General features: G+C 31.7%; 1 protein-coding gene across 4 annotated transcripts in view; it reads left to right on the top strand.

The window, feature by feature from the left end:
• Positions 1–10,475, top strand: part of LOC132728369 (RNA-binding protein 24-B-like) — a 48,072-nt gene extending 37,597 nt beyond the window's left edge. For all 4 annotated transcript variants that reach the window (XM_060714025.1, XM_060714024.1, XM_060714022.1 and 1 more), the window contains exon 5: positions 5,861–10,475. In XM_060714025.1, the coding sequence (XP_060570008.1) occupies positions 5,861–6,173 (313 nt within the window). In that variant the 3' untranslated portion in view covers positions 6,174–10,475. The remainder of the gene's footprint in view (positions 1–5,860) is intronic.
• Positions 10,476–13,898: the final 3,423 nt, after the last annotated feature.

Below are 13,898 nucleotides of genomic sequence, written 5' to 3'. Positions count from 1 at the left end.
AATTAGAAATTAGGGTAATTATAAATGAAGAACAGATTATGCTAAAATAAAGCCTTTTCCCGTGTCTCGATGGTACGGCTTTTAGTGCATATTTTTGGCGTATACAGTTGATATAATTAAATTATATCTTCACTGCGGAGCATGGCGCTTCGTTTCATTACAGCGTTCGGAATCCGCTTTTTTGAATAAGAAAGTCATCCGGGAAATGCTTTTAGTCGAATATTTGTCATACTGATCTCGTGCACTACAGCGATTTACGCGAAAAGTTCATATGATATCTGATTCCGCGGAATGGCAATCTTTTCGTTTCTTCTTAAAGTATTACTTTGAATTCAGCTGATATTGTAGGGTTAGTTAAACCCATTGTGACTCAAACAAATCCATTTATCCTGAGTTATTTTCCTACTCGGCATTAACTCGTAAATATATGGGGAAGAAATAATTCGACCCAGGAAGCATTTGGTAAAGGTCGATTAATTGAATTCTTTATTTAGTGTTATCAGAAAAAAATAGATATTAAAACTATATTGAACACTACTTATACGAGTGTAAAGGATTAAACGGCGATCTAAATAACGAATTTGACAACATACCCCACCCACCCCTGTAAATGTCCTGTCTGGGCGTGTTTTTATTTATTTATTTTATTTTTTCATTTATTCAACTTGGATTCAATTTCAAATTATTTATTGACTTTAAGAAGTGTCTTAGATAGAATATCAAAGGTGTTTTATTTTCCGTTTTTTTCTTGTATATCACATGTGATCACTTTTTTTCGGTTTAAATCTTACAGTTCGCTGCTTATGGCCCATTTTTGATACGATTGTAATGTTTATGAGACATGTATTAGAGATTTAAACACCTATTCAGCAATTTCAAACAGTTTCTACAGTGTTTATCGACATATTTTGATAAATACGATGTATCACGTGGAATTTTAAAGCTTTTACGACACTCTGTGGCTTACGAATGACAGTTTTCGGCAAAAAGAAGACATTGACATATACTGAATTATGCGAACCCCTGCCTTGATCAAACGACTTTAGGTGTGTGTAGTTTTTTTTAAACAATGGAATTTACTTTAGGAAAGTATAATACAACCGAAGTATTTTTCTCTCTCTTTTCACCCCCCCCACCCCATAAATCTACGGAAGTCTTTAACATCAAAGCTGTTTTAAAGAGAAGTTTTCGAGGTTGGCATAACTGTATTAATCTAACACAAAACATAAATTACCGACGTAAATGATGTTATAAAATTTGATATACGTTCTAGCTTCATACATTGAGATGATGAAGACTTTTGGCTCTCATTGGACTCCGTACTTTATATTTTTCCAATTCTAGCTTCAGACACTGAGATGTTGAAGACTTTTGGCACTCACTGGACTCTGTACTTTATATTTTGCTTCAGACATTGAGATGTTGAAGACTTCTGTCTTTCATTGGACTCCGTCCTTTTTTTTCTCTTAATTGAACTAAGCGTGGGGAAAGTGTTTTTTTAGACCGTTTCGGAAATTAATAGGTTTACTATTTCACTTGTTAAGAGGGCGACATCTCAGACATAAAAGATTTATTAACAAAGTCGATTCAATATCGAGATAAGATAAGTAATTAATTTACAAAATAGGTAATTTTAACACTTTGTATGGAGTACATTGTAGGTATAGAAGTCTAATTCACCCTGAATGAAAACGGCGGTTATTTCTGTCCTTCGCAAATAAATAGAACTCATATATATATATATATATATATATATATATATATATATATATATATATATATATATATATATATATATATATATATATATATATATATAATATATATATATATATATATATATATATATATATATATATATATATATCGTTTTTCGGTATTTGTACTTATTTTAGACATTTTAAGATAAAATTTTAACGTTTGTGACAATGTTTTCTAGGTGATGTAATTTTATAGCGATTTCTATAATTGCAGTCCATCAATAAATTGCCAACTTTGGACCTTTCTACAATAATAGTGTGTCTCACTGGAAATGTAATTTTAAGAGACTTTTCAGTGCAAAACTCTTAAGAGATTTGTGTCGCTTAAACAGCTGTACATTATGACTGAAACATTTGAGCCATTTGACCCTTGGCCCCCTACTATATAAAGGTTCTTTGATTTTTGATCAAATATGTTAAATGACAGTTACATAATATAAAATACTGTCAACTACCTGTATTATAAATTTTCGAATTTATGATTTAAAATAAATAACGCATTGCATCTATACACCTGTAGCACCTTGCTCACACCTGCAGCACCGGACAAAAATAATGAAATAAAATGTGGCTTTATTTACACTATGACACTGATACCTTACCATGAGCTGTCGGTAGTCAATACAAGTTATATTTTAATCAAACTTATACTTTGATATATAAAATATGAAATATTTTTTATCATGATGCACGCTGTTTATGGCGAAACGGGTCGTAGACATTTGCATAAAAATGATCTAAATCAAAGGGCAAAAAATGATGTAAATCAAAGGAAAAGAAACCACCTACCCTGCATTTTCTAAACTTTAGCGCACAACAGGAGTAGATATGTTCGCATACCCGAGTTATGGCGAGGCTTTGATGGTTCTAAAGGGCGTGATAGGGGTCGTATGATGATTATAACAACGCTTTTGAACAATTATTTGTCGGATTAAAGTTCGAATTAAGTCATGAGCATGATAGAAACTGGAAGATGAATTGTTTTCTCTTCAAGTTAGAGTTTAGATCTCTTATCCCATGTCATCTTTTGATAAAAAACGAGATCTTTAAAATGTCTGAAAAATATTTTCTTCTTTCTTGTATATTGTTATTTTTTATAAAACAACAAGAAATAAAATCGGACTGCCTTCAAACACGCCTTTAACTGGATAAAATGTGATTATTATGAAGCAATTTCCTGTAAGCATTGTAAATATTTATATAACCCAGTCACCCGGATTAAATACATTCACTGCGGGACGGTCGACGTTTTCAAAATGGCTACCGATTATTTACACAGCAAACGAGAGGAACAGTTGTTCGGTTCTGTTAACATCTGGTTATTTTTATATATTTATTTTATTTTTCGTCATAAAATATAGAGCTTAAGCTTTAAAATTTGTTGAATTAAATCTCCTTGGTTAACAAAAATTGCGTCATAGTTATAAATAGGAACAAATGCGTATGGTTAACAATTTTACTATTGTTGTTGTTATTGTATATCTAGTAGAGAATGGCGTCAGATTGTTTTTGGCAGAAGTCGCAATATGTGTGTAAGAATTAAAAATGCAATTCAATGACTATATGTAGGAAAAGATAGATCTGATAAACTATTCAAATAATAATTGATATAATTCCTTCACAAAACACCATACATTTTTTCATATAAAAAGGGAAAATAATTAAGTTCTTTTCGGGTCATTTGAGCTGGATCATTTCTTTTTCTGATAAAAGTTTAATAATGCATTAAAGTTTTACTTTCCAAATCAAGTCTGCATCTGGATGATCTAGTATTGAATTTCAGGGAATTAAAAGCAATTTGTAATTTTATCCAATTTAACGGGGACAATTTTAATATGTATTAAATTTCTATATCATTGTAGATTTAAAAAAAAAAGTAAAACAGGTCTTTTATCGATCGTTTCATTTCTGGTATAAAAGAATGGTATTTTCTGCACACAAAGGGGTATTATTTAATGTATTAAATTATTAATGAAGTCAAAATAACATTGTATAGCCCCAAAGATTAAAATGACTTACGTAAAGCCATGTTAAAATCTGATTTTTTAATGATAAAAAATCAAACAAAGATGACATATATACCCCCCATAAGAAATTCACTTTAACTTAAATCCCACGTCAGAAAAAAAACCCAAAAGACTTGAAATTATACAAAACTTTGAGTTACTGTTTTTTTACATATTTTTAATTCCCTTAATCCATGATAATTATTCAACTTCAAGTCTTAGCGCGCACATTTTAAACGGTCGTGAATAAAAATTGTTAATCTATTAAATCTTTATAAGCAGCTTATGTTGGATTATCGTGATAGGATTTTTTATAAATCTGAAGTTGACCTACTAAACTTTTAATGTTGTGACGTCATTTTGGTGTAAAATGACATCATCTAAAATATATTGTAAGATGTGAGCGTTTGTATTAAAAATAATCATGTTTGCTCTATGTGCTAGATCTAAGGAGACATTTTATAAGATCAGTTATGCCACCTTATGGTTGTGGCCCTATACAAAGCCTTCAAAATAGCTCTATATAAGTATCATAAGTAATAAAAAAAACAGTAACTTAAAGAAATTAGATAGATAAAGCTCTACCATTTCTTCTCCTTTACGTTACAAACGCTATATTATTATATATAGTTGAGGCTAATGCTATTGCATTATATGTAAGGTGTAATTGGACGATCACTTGAAATTACAAAAAAAAGTTGAATAAAAATTTAAACAAAAATATTAGAATCTAGATCTAACTGAAAAGACATTTATATAAAACAGTAATAGATCTAATGCGAAACAAGAAAAGTTATGAATGACAAGCAGAGTAATTTCCCTTTGTTTACAATCAATTCATAATACAGAGAGTGGCTTTAAAAACTGGATTATCCGAACTTTCTGCATTGCTGCGTCGTTTAGCACCGGTTTATTTTACGACATTAAATGGATGTCGCAATAAGGCATGTTAAAGTGTAAATAATTTACGAACAAATATTAGCGATATCGTTTCAATCATGTGTGTTTACATTGTTTTTATAATAAAGTGTCAATTTCAGCGGGTAGCCCATCTAATGAACTTCCTCACAGACAGTCTGGCGTGTTTTCTGATCTCTCTTAATATTTTTCTTGTGAAATCGTCTATTATACTGCAATCTATTTCCAAAAACAGTGTATACCTCGGAAGTACGCAAAGCGAGGTATTGACATTGTGTCAGGCGTTTGTAACGCTATATAACTTTCACGACTAGGTGGAAATATTGATATCAGATGGTTTTAAAAAATAATAAATTCAATTAGCTTTTGCTGGAGTGGATTATAAATAAAGTGGTGTTTTTTTAAATGTCCTCAGTTATAAATCTTTTAGGCTAGTTATAAATCTTTTAGGCTGTTAATCAGCATATGACATATTCAACATATAGTTTTTAGATTAATTTCATTTGCATCGTTCACTCATTTGTTAAAAAATATACCACGGATAATTTGCAGTTATACAGTTGTGCTTTAAATAATCACTTTTTCTTTATCTTCAAATTTGAAGTGTGTCACAAGTAGAAAAAAATCACTCTTTTATAATTGTTGAAAAAAAAAAACAAACACTTTAAACAAGCTTTCACTTAAAGCTATGTTCAAATTTGCAAAATCATGTTCGACGACTTAGTAATTGTGTTTTCCACGCATGCAGGATTACGCAATTTTGTAAAGCTTTCACTGCTGCCCTTCAGTAAAATTAAAAAAAAAAACCAAACACAAACCATGAGTTCGTCTCGAAATACGTTTATTTGTTCAAACGCTAGACGCTAAAATACTCATGCAGTTATTGTCCAATAAGTTACGTTATTTAGCATTCTAAAGGCAAGCTGATATGGCTTTTATAATTTAATCTTTTCATTGGATAATATTTGTTTTCAGGCGATATCATGCAGATGTATTATAATGTATATAATTTTATTCATAATTTCAGTAACTTGTCAATGAGCTACGAAAACGTCATTCTATTTTAATTAAGGCTGAACAATCAAAGAATTCATTTTGAGTTAAGTTTTGTTTACATCTGAAAATTTTGTAGTACCATTGCATAATATTTAAAACGCACTTCTTTTTTTATTTCAGCATTCCACAGTATGTGTATCCATCCGCGTACATGACGGCAGCAACAGCACCTAGTATGTTAACCACGGCCGCACTCCAGCAGTCACCACTCTCCCCGACCCCCGGGCAATATCTTGACTACACCGCTGCTTATGGTTCACAACTCGCAACGGCAGCCGGGCTCGAAGCCGCAACATATCCATATGTTAACGTATCAACTACCGGACTGGTAGCCGCAACGAATCCCTACACGTATGCCGTACCGCAGCAAATAGCCGCCGCTTCCGGTGCAGCATTTTACCAACCCCCACAGCTCCAAGAGAGGATGCAATGACATCTACCCGGTTTTAGTGGCGTAGATTTAGCACAGTCGCTTTTATATAAAGAAAACACAACGTTGAACTAAAAGTACATTTTTTGAAAGTGCCCATAGTTTAAATTATAGTTGGGGTAAAAGAATCGATTATTTGGACACTATAAAAATGTTTATATTTCAGGCACGACTATAATATTGTGATAAAGAATTAGATGCAAACATACCCCTATGCAATTTTTCTAGTTGATAATATTATTTAAATTATATGAATTAATAATTCTTTGTGAAAGTTACTGAATTCAGTGTAACAATCAGACGAATATAATGTTGTAAAATTTGTTTTAATAAGTTATAAGTTATTTATGATGGTAACGAATGTAGCCGAAGTATTCGAATACATGTTGCATTGTGTGAGTGGGAAGGAAATGAATGTAAAAAAAGAACTATTTTTGTTTTAATGCGAGGGGGGAAATGCGTCTCATTTTGAATCGGTTTCTCATGTACATTTTACTTTTATTGTTTTTTATATACATGTATATGTTTAAATACAGATACGAAAATACCTGTATGAGAACACCATTTTTAAAATGATCATCATACTTATCTTGTCATCAAAAACATGATCCGTCCAAGAATGTTTACATTATAATATTTCCTTGCCCAATCATTTTAGTACATTTTTTTATCATACTATGGTTTATTTTTTATCCTTTTTATTTGATCTTTTGCATCTCAGAGCCAATACACAGGGCGTGTTTTGTCAGTATGGCCGTTTTTTGTACTCTACATGTATTTTGAAAAACAAACAAGACGGTTTTTGCCGAGCGCATGTGTTTTATGTTGGTTGTGACCCGTTATAGGGTGGGGTGGGTGGGGGTAAGGTTTTTTTTTATTATTGCATGACCGAATGATGACGTTAAAGTAGTTCTTACAGCAGAAATAATTACAAAAAGTAGTTCCAATCTGTACGGGGGAATTTTTTTCACAAGTAGTTACGGCGGAATGATATGATATGACCTGATCATAATGTTAAATGTGAGGCGTATGAATGAATTGTGAATGAGTTATTCTTAAAGAAGATATTTATAAAAATTGTTGTGTATATAATGTTATATAAATATTAATGTAATTTATGTAAGTTATTGAGTTAATAATTATTTCATGTATTTATATTATTTAATTCCCAACGAAATCATGTTAACAGATCTTGTCATTTGTTTGCTACATATTTCTCTTGTAAAAAAGTGCTAGGTCAGAATTGCTATATAGCCGAAATGTAGTGCACTTCTTTTTTTAAAATAACTGATTAACCGAAATTTCTTTTAACGAAAACAAATCTTACTAAAATACTAGTATTAAATTTTAAACCGTTTCAATCAGTATTTACCTTTGTCTGACCTATATTACAGGTCATCTGGTGACCTTTGATACGAAAATAGGTCAGTAAAGGGCATCGCCGGATAGTATTATTTTAGGCATCTAACACCTTGTATTTTGTATAGCTCTAGATTTATTTATACATTCTTTAGTTTCATTGCACCTTCATTATAGTAGTTGTCATTTTTCAAGTGTTATCGGCTAAAGACAACTTAACAACAACAACAACAACAACAACAAAAACAACAATAAAATTAACGCCAGCTCCTTCAGAAAAAAAAAGTTTCATAATTGTAACAAAAAAAGTCTAATAACGATTTTTAAATGAATTTTAATAAAGGAATTTTGGTGCCCTCTTTATATGACTCAAGGCGTTAAACATTTTTTACCAGCTTGCAAACAAAAGTAGGGAGAAAAGGGGGATATCGGGTTCTCGTTTATGTCAAATTTTTAGAAGAAAAAAAAGTGTTGTCTTTAGCCATAACTGATCGAATCTCACGTTCGTCTTAATTTATATATGTAGGCAAAGGTATGGTGTAAGGGTATAAACTATTACGTCACATAACTTCAAAGAAATTTAGTTTTAATCACACCATGTATATCAGTGGGTTTGTTTAACTCGTAAAACGAGTTCTCCATTTTATTTTTTAATTCTTTAGAGTCGTCACGTGATATATTGTAGTCATGTGACCGGAAATGAGTTAGTCATTTTTTTCATTTTTTGATTTCATCCGCCATTGTTACCTTAAAGGATTCATCGCATTCAGAAATAAGGTGTTGTTTTTTTACAGATGAAAAAATAATTAACAACAGTTTACAAATATATTTTTAAAGTAGTGCGCTATACCGGTATGGAACATTGGTGTAATAATCTCCTTGTCAACCGTTGACCGTTACATTTTATTTTATTTTTTTGCCAATAGAAGATCAATATTCAATTATTGTTGTTACAAACGTCATGTATATTTATTTAAAACAAACTGATTAATAATTCAATGAACGGAAAACTGTAAGAATTGTTGTATATTTAATCAGATTTTAAACAAACACAGCAAACCTTTAGTTGTGTCATTTATTTTTTTAAATCAATTTAGTTCAATGCAAATCAAATGGCAAGCTATTATCATAAAGTGTATTTCTATTTGCAACCGATTCCAAAAGGTTTACATTTACTTAAACAAACGTTCAAGAACACTTCCGGTGGTTGAAATCTGTCTAAAAACCATTTACTTCGATTTTTGAAAAGTCAACAATTCAACTTTAAACAAATAATATTTTCTTTGTTACAAGTTACAATTGAAATTGTATACATGTACCTTTTAGCAAAAACGTAAAACAAATCTTCAAGTTTCGGTTATTTCCGTTAATCGATCGTCATATGCCGAAAATATTACATGACGTAATCATTTATATCTAACGAATCTTATATTTTTGTTAATCAAGGTTTGCATATGTTTATTTGTATGAAAATACATTAAAGTGTAACGTTCAATTCTAGCATGGCAATTATTTCAACCAGTAATTAATTACTTATCTGACATGTTTTTCTAAGTGAAGAATTATGACACCTAATTTTTTTGGATAAAATGTAAATGCTTGGTATTGTAATGACGTCATATTCGTTGTCACACCATTTAAAACGTCATAAAACGCACGTGAACGAAAAAATATGATGTCATAGAAATGCACGTGAGCAAAAACTGTCCATATAATGGCCATTTTTGTGATCGTTAAGGATTTCATGATTTTGTTGGAACATTCTCAATTGCTCAACTGTTTTGAATTAGTATTTTTTTATGTTTGATACATTGTTGAAAAGCATTGTATGCGTGGATTAATTGGTCGATATTTCATAAAAGATAATAAATTGTTTTATTTTTGTTAAAAGAGGTCTGAATATGGTTTATTACAACAGTTTATTGATTCTAGATTATAAAAAACTGGTAACAAGTTGTAAGGGGGAGAATAGCATGAATCTGTAGGAAAATATGGACACATAAAAATGACTTTGTTGTTAAAAATGTATATAGAAAAATTATCATTATATCATTGTGTAGTATACGTTACATGTATTACGTAGTTTATATGTACGTTACGTAAATTATGTTAATTAAATGTTTATTATTATGATACGAACAACTCAGATGTATATATTTAAATATTAGTAACATTAATTATCATTACTCTACTGTTCCATGAAAAAAAATCAAAATGCCATGCTCATATTAGCGGTCTATATCGATACTATATTAGAGAACCATAGCTGTGCCTCTATTCCTGTTTTCTATTTATAAAAGAAAATAAAAGTTAACTAGTCATTATAAAGCTAGAAGAACACAAATTTGAAGCACATCACGTGAACAAGACATGTCAAGATGGAATAGCCAATCAGATAAATGCTTTGTTAAAGAATCGGAACTCATGTTCAGTGACATGTATGCTTGCAAGTTCTCTTTTGTAATAAGACCATTGTTCACAAGAAAACAATCAATTTTGCTTGCATTCGTTAACTTCTAGATAAGAAATTATTTGACAAATCAAAATATATAGAAACCAAATCCATTTTATTCAAAAGACTTTAGCTTTCGTTAGTGTTCGTCACTTTCCGTGTTTTTCCACCCTTATCCATTCTTTCGTTCTTTAACAAACTTTTGGGATAACATTTGTGACTTCCGTTATACGGATACTATAAACGTTATCCTAGCTAAATATTTTGACTGGTAGAACTTCTTTTTCTCTACGACTCTTTCTATACCTATATTTATCATACCTGTTCAACGGAATATGCCGAACATATACGATAATATGTTACGTCATCAATATGTTACGTCATCAATATTTTCATGCGATTCTTCGGAATCATATATTATGCATAATCAGCAGTTTAAGATCATTGTTTACCCATGTTAAATCATGAACAAGAATAAATCTAAATCTTAACTACTCTATGTTTGTTATTTCTTCTTAACACAAACACTACAGTGTTTTAGTAAAGGGTATACAGAAATTTGTGGCTTTCTGGATTAACAATAATTGCCGGCGGACACTTTGTTATAACATGGCCCCCTCTAAGAATTGAGAAAAAATTGCGGTATCATATAAAATGAAGTACTGTTTTCTTTCCTTGAAGTACTGTTTAAATATTGTCTACATTCTACAAACAATCGTTTTTGTTTTTTGTTTGATTTAGTGACAAAATTACAAAACATGGTTTTAATTGTGCATGTGTTTGTATTAAGGTGCAAAAACGTCTAAAATCATATAATAATGTTTTCTTAGTGAACACGGGGTCAGTTGTATAATTTCTAAATTGATAAAACAAGTGCACACGAAAATGCAATTTTATCAATTTCGGATAGGAAACCAGAAAAAGAGGCAGGAAACATATTCGAACTTTGCGACATTTAAAAATAATACAGACATGGTGCTGTGAAGGTTTCGAAAAAAATAGTATGCAATTCTTTAAATTTGAAATCTTTTTGTTTTCGGCCACTCAGAACCAAAATATTGCTAATCTTAAGGACCACTAAGATGATGGTTCCAAATTTGACAATTGATCATTTCCGTCTTATTTATTAATTAAGTATTCCTTGGCGTAATTAATGGCATATTGCGGTGATAAAACCGAAAACAATATTTTAGTAATAAACTTGGTGGAAAAGAATTATTCTAAAATTAAGGAAAAATGGATTTTCCAAGACACCAACAACCATTTGCTATTATTAGCTCTGTCTTAAATTAACTGTTACTTTGACGTCTGTTCCCCATGCAATAAAACCCCTGTACTTCTCACGGGCAATTAAATATTCTGTACAGTTTGATCATTGTATGTCAAATCGTTCTCAAACTGTTTACAGTCCGAAAGCCAATGTGACCTTGACCCAAAGGTCAAGGACCGTATGTCAAGGAATGTATTGTAACCAAGGACTATAAAAATCTACTGCAGTCAATCATCTTATTATACTTGGTACTTATCGTTCTGTTTGAAAGTCACTGTCCGTTTGACCTGTATGGTATGAAAGCTTTCAATATAGCCATCTCGCGGGAATAAATTGGTCCTTCAACAGAAGTACAACCGACTGACCGTCATGAATAATACATTGTATCCCTGTCTTTTTTCAAACGTTATTAATATAGCATTTACGTAAGGAAATTCAACTTTAAAACTATAGCATTTCACTGGCCCAAAGTATCTTTGAATTGAATTCGGTCATGTTATTGGCGTCCGCGCCGAAGCGCGACGCCCCTTTTTTTGAAAGGGCAATTGAAAATTCTCGGGCCTTTTCGGCGGTCATAATAGCCGATCTTTCCGATTGGTATGAGGGTGTTTGATTATCAAAAATGAAATGTCGCGATATGTACAATGAATAGCGAACTGGAGAATTTCGCAATGCAAACATATTCAAATAAATTATCTTATCCGTCAATTAATCTTCGGTTTTTTATTAGTACACAGTGGGTTATTATGTATTGATGTACCTATAAATAGAATAATGACTTTAACATTGTGAAAGTCCGAAAATCTATTTATAGAAGTAGTTTTAGTTAAACGAAACGGTCATTCGTGTCACGCTTTGGTAATAAATAACGAACTGGAGAATTTTGCAGGAAATTAAATTCAAACATAGTATGTCTTTCGTCCGGCCATCCATAAATATTATACAATAAATTATTCTGGTAAAAATTTATTAACCATTGAAAAGTTTATAAGAATATCTGGTCATCAGATGTCTACTAGTTATCTTCACTTGCTGCATTTCTCGCTTGGACGCCCTTTGATGCTTTGCATCAATTCTTTTCTTGTCTGAACTTTAGAATCTACATTGTATTTCAAGAGTAATGCCCATGCGTGTTGTTATGATCCTGGATGTCCTGTGCGAGTGTTACGCGAGTCTGTTATAATGCCTCTGTGTTCGTTTATGTATGTTCTGTTAAATACAATTTATTGGAACCTAGTGTTCTAGGCCTAGTTTAAGCGAGCACTATATATTCTACAGTAATGCGGTTACATTAGAGGACGCAATTCTGCTTAGGTCAAAGCGCGAGACTTGTAATGTCGTCATTGTGGGTTCGATTCCCTGGCTGGCCAACTAAAATTACTAATTAGTCTTTCATCGAGGTCCCGCGTATGAGTGCTGAAACACCTGGCACGTTAAAGAGAAACTTCTGGACTAGGGGCTTCTTTCTGTATCTGTATCTTGCACTATCCTACAAAATATAAAATGGAAGGACTCGCCCATATGGGCAACCGGTGGCGAGTATAAATAAACTCAAATACACACAATACATTAAAGGCATAATTCTAGATTCTCGATCATTGTCCCTTGATAATATACATGTATATACTATCATCAACAAATAAAGTGGCGATATGGATGAGTGGTTAACGCGTCGGACTAGTAATCTAATGATCGCTAGCCGCATGGGTTCAAAGCCCGTCAGTGGCAAGAAGCTGTTTTCTTGAGCAAGAAACTTTACAAACATTGCTCAGAAGTGGTTGGTGTCAGGAACGGATTCGATAGTTAAGTGTGTCAATAAGCTTATATAAGGTCCTGACACAATCGGACTTACAGAAATTCGTATAAACCAATCATCAACACTGTCCAAGTCAGGTGAGGCTCGAACTATAATTTGTAAGTCATCTCCTTTTCTTAAGAAATTTTGAATTTGTTGTGACGCCGTCTAAATTGTCTACTTTAACATGCCTGTCTGTTGGTGCGTATAACCAGAAATAAGGTCTTTGAGAAAACAAAGATAAAGAACTTATTTAAACGTTATCAAAATACAATGTACACAAAAAATACACTTCAAATATGACTTATCAAAAAAGGATGACGTGAACTATTTTTCTAGACTAAAACAGAGTGGCCCAGGGTGACACCTAGTGTGGTTATATATTTAATGCAAAATGAAAGGCTTATTTTAAAGTTAATATACTAGTATCAAGGAACTACTTAGTAAGCGGAGAAACCGGAATTGCATACTGTCAGTTCGTTAACTTCCGGCGCACCGATCCTAGGTAAGGGTTTCATTCTGCGTGCTTACATATCTTTAATATTTGTAAGATAAATGTTAAAGTAATGTTTCAATGGATTATAATCGGCACTTCACAGAACATAATTACTATTAAATGACTTCTTTTATAGAACATTTGTATCCAAGTTTTAAATAAACCAAGGCAGCTCTTCAGATTCAGTTTCTATGGCAAATGTATGTTTCATAATTCTGAATAACTAATGCTGTTTATTGCCACCGAACAAAACACGCACACACAGATAAAAAATAAATAAATAACTATAAAAGAAAAACTATGTAGCATTATCATTGCTTACAACATGTTGAGAACTTGAGACAGTCTTCATACTT

Source organism: Ruditapes philippinarum, unplaced genomic scaffold (genome assembly GCF_026571515.1).
Source record: "Ruditapes philippinarum isolate M1 unplaced genomic scaffold, ASM2657151v2 ctg284_1_1_1_1, whole genome shotgun sequence".
NCBI classification, from domain to species: Eukaryota; Metazoa; Mollusca; class Bivalvia; order Venerida; family Veneridae; genus Ruditapes; species Ruditapes philippinarum.
The sequence above is the reverse complement of the archived record's forward strand: the minus strand, read 5'-3'. Positions and strand labels throughout refer to the sequence as shown.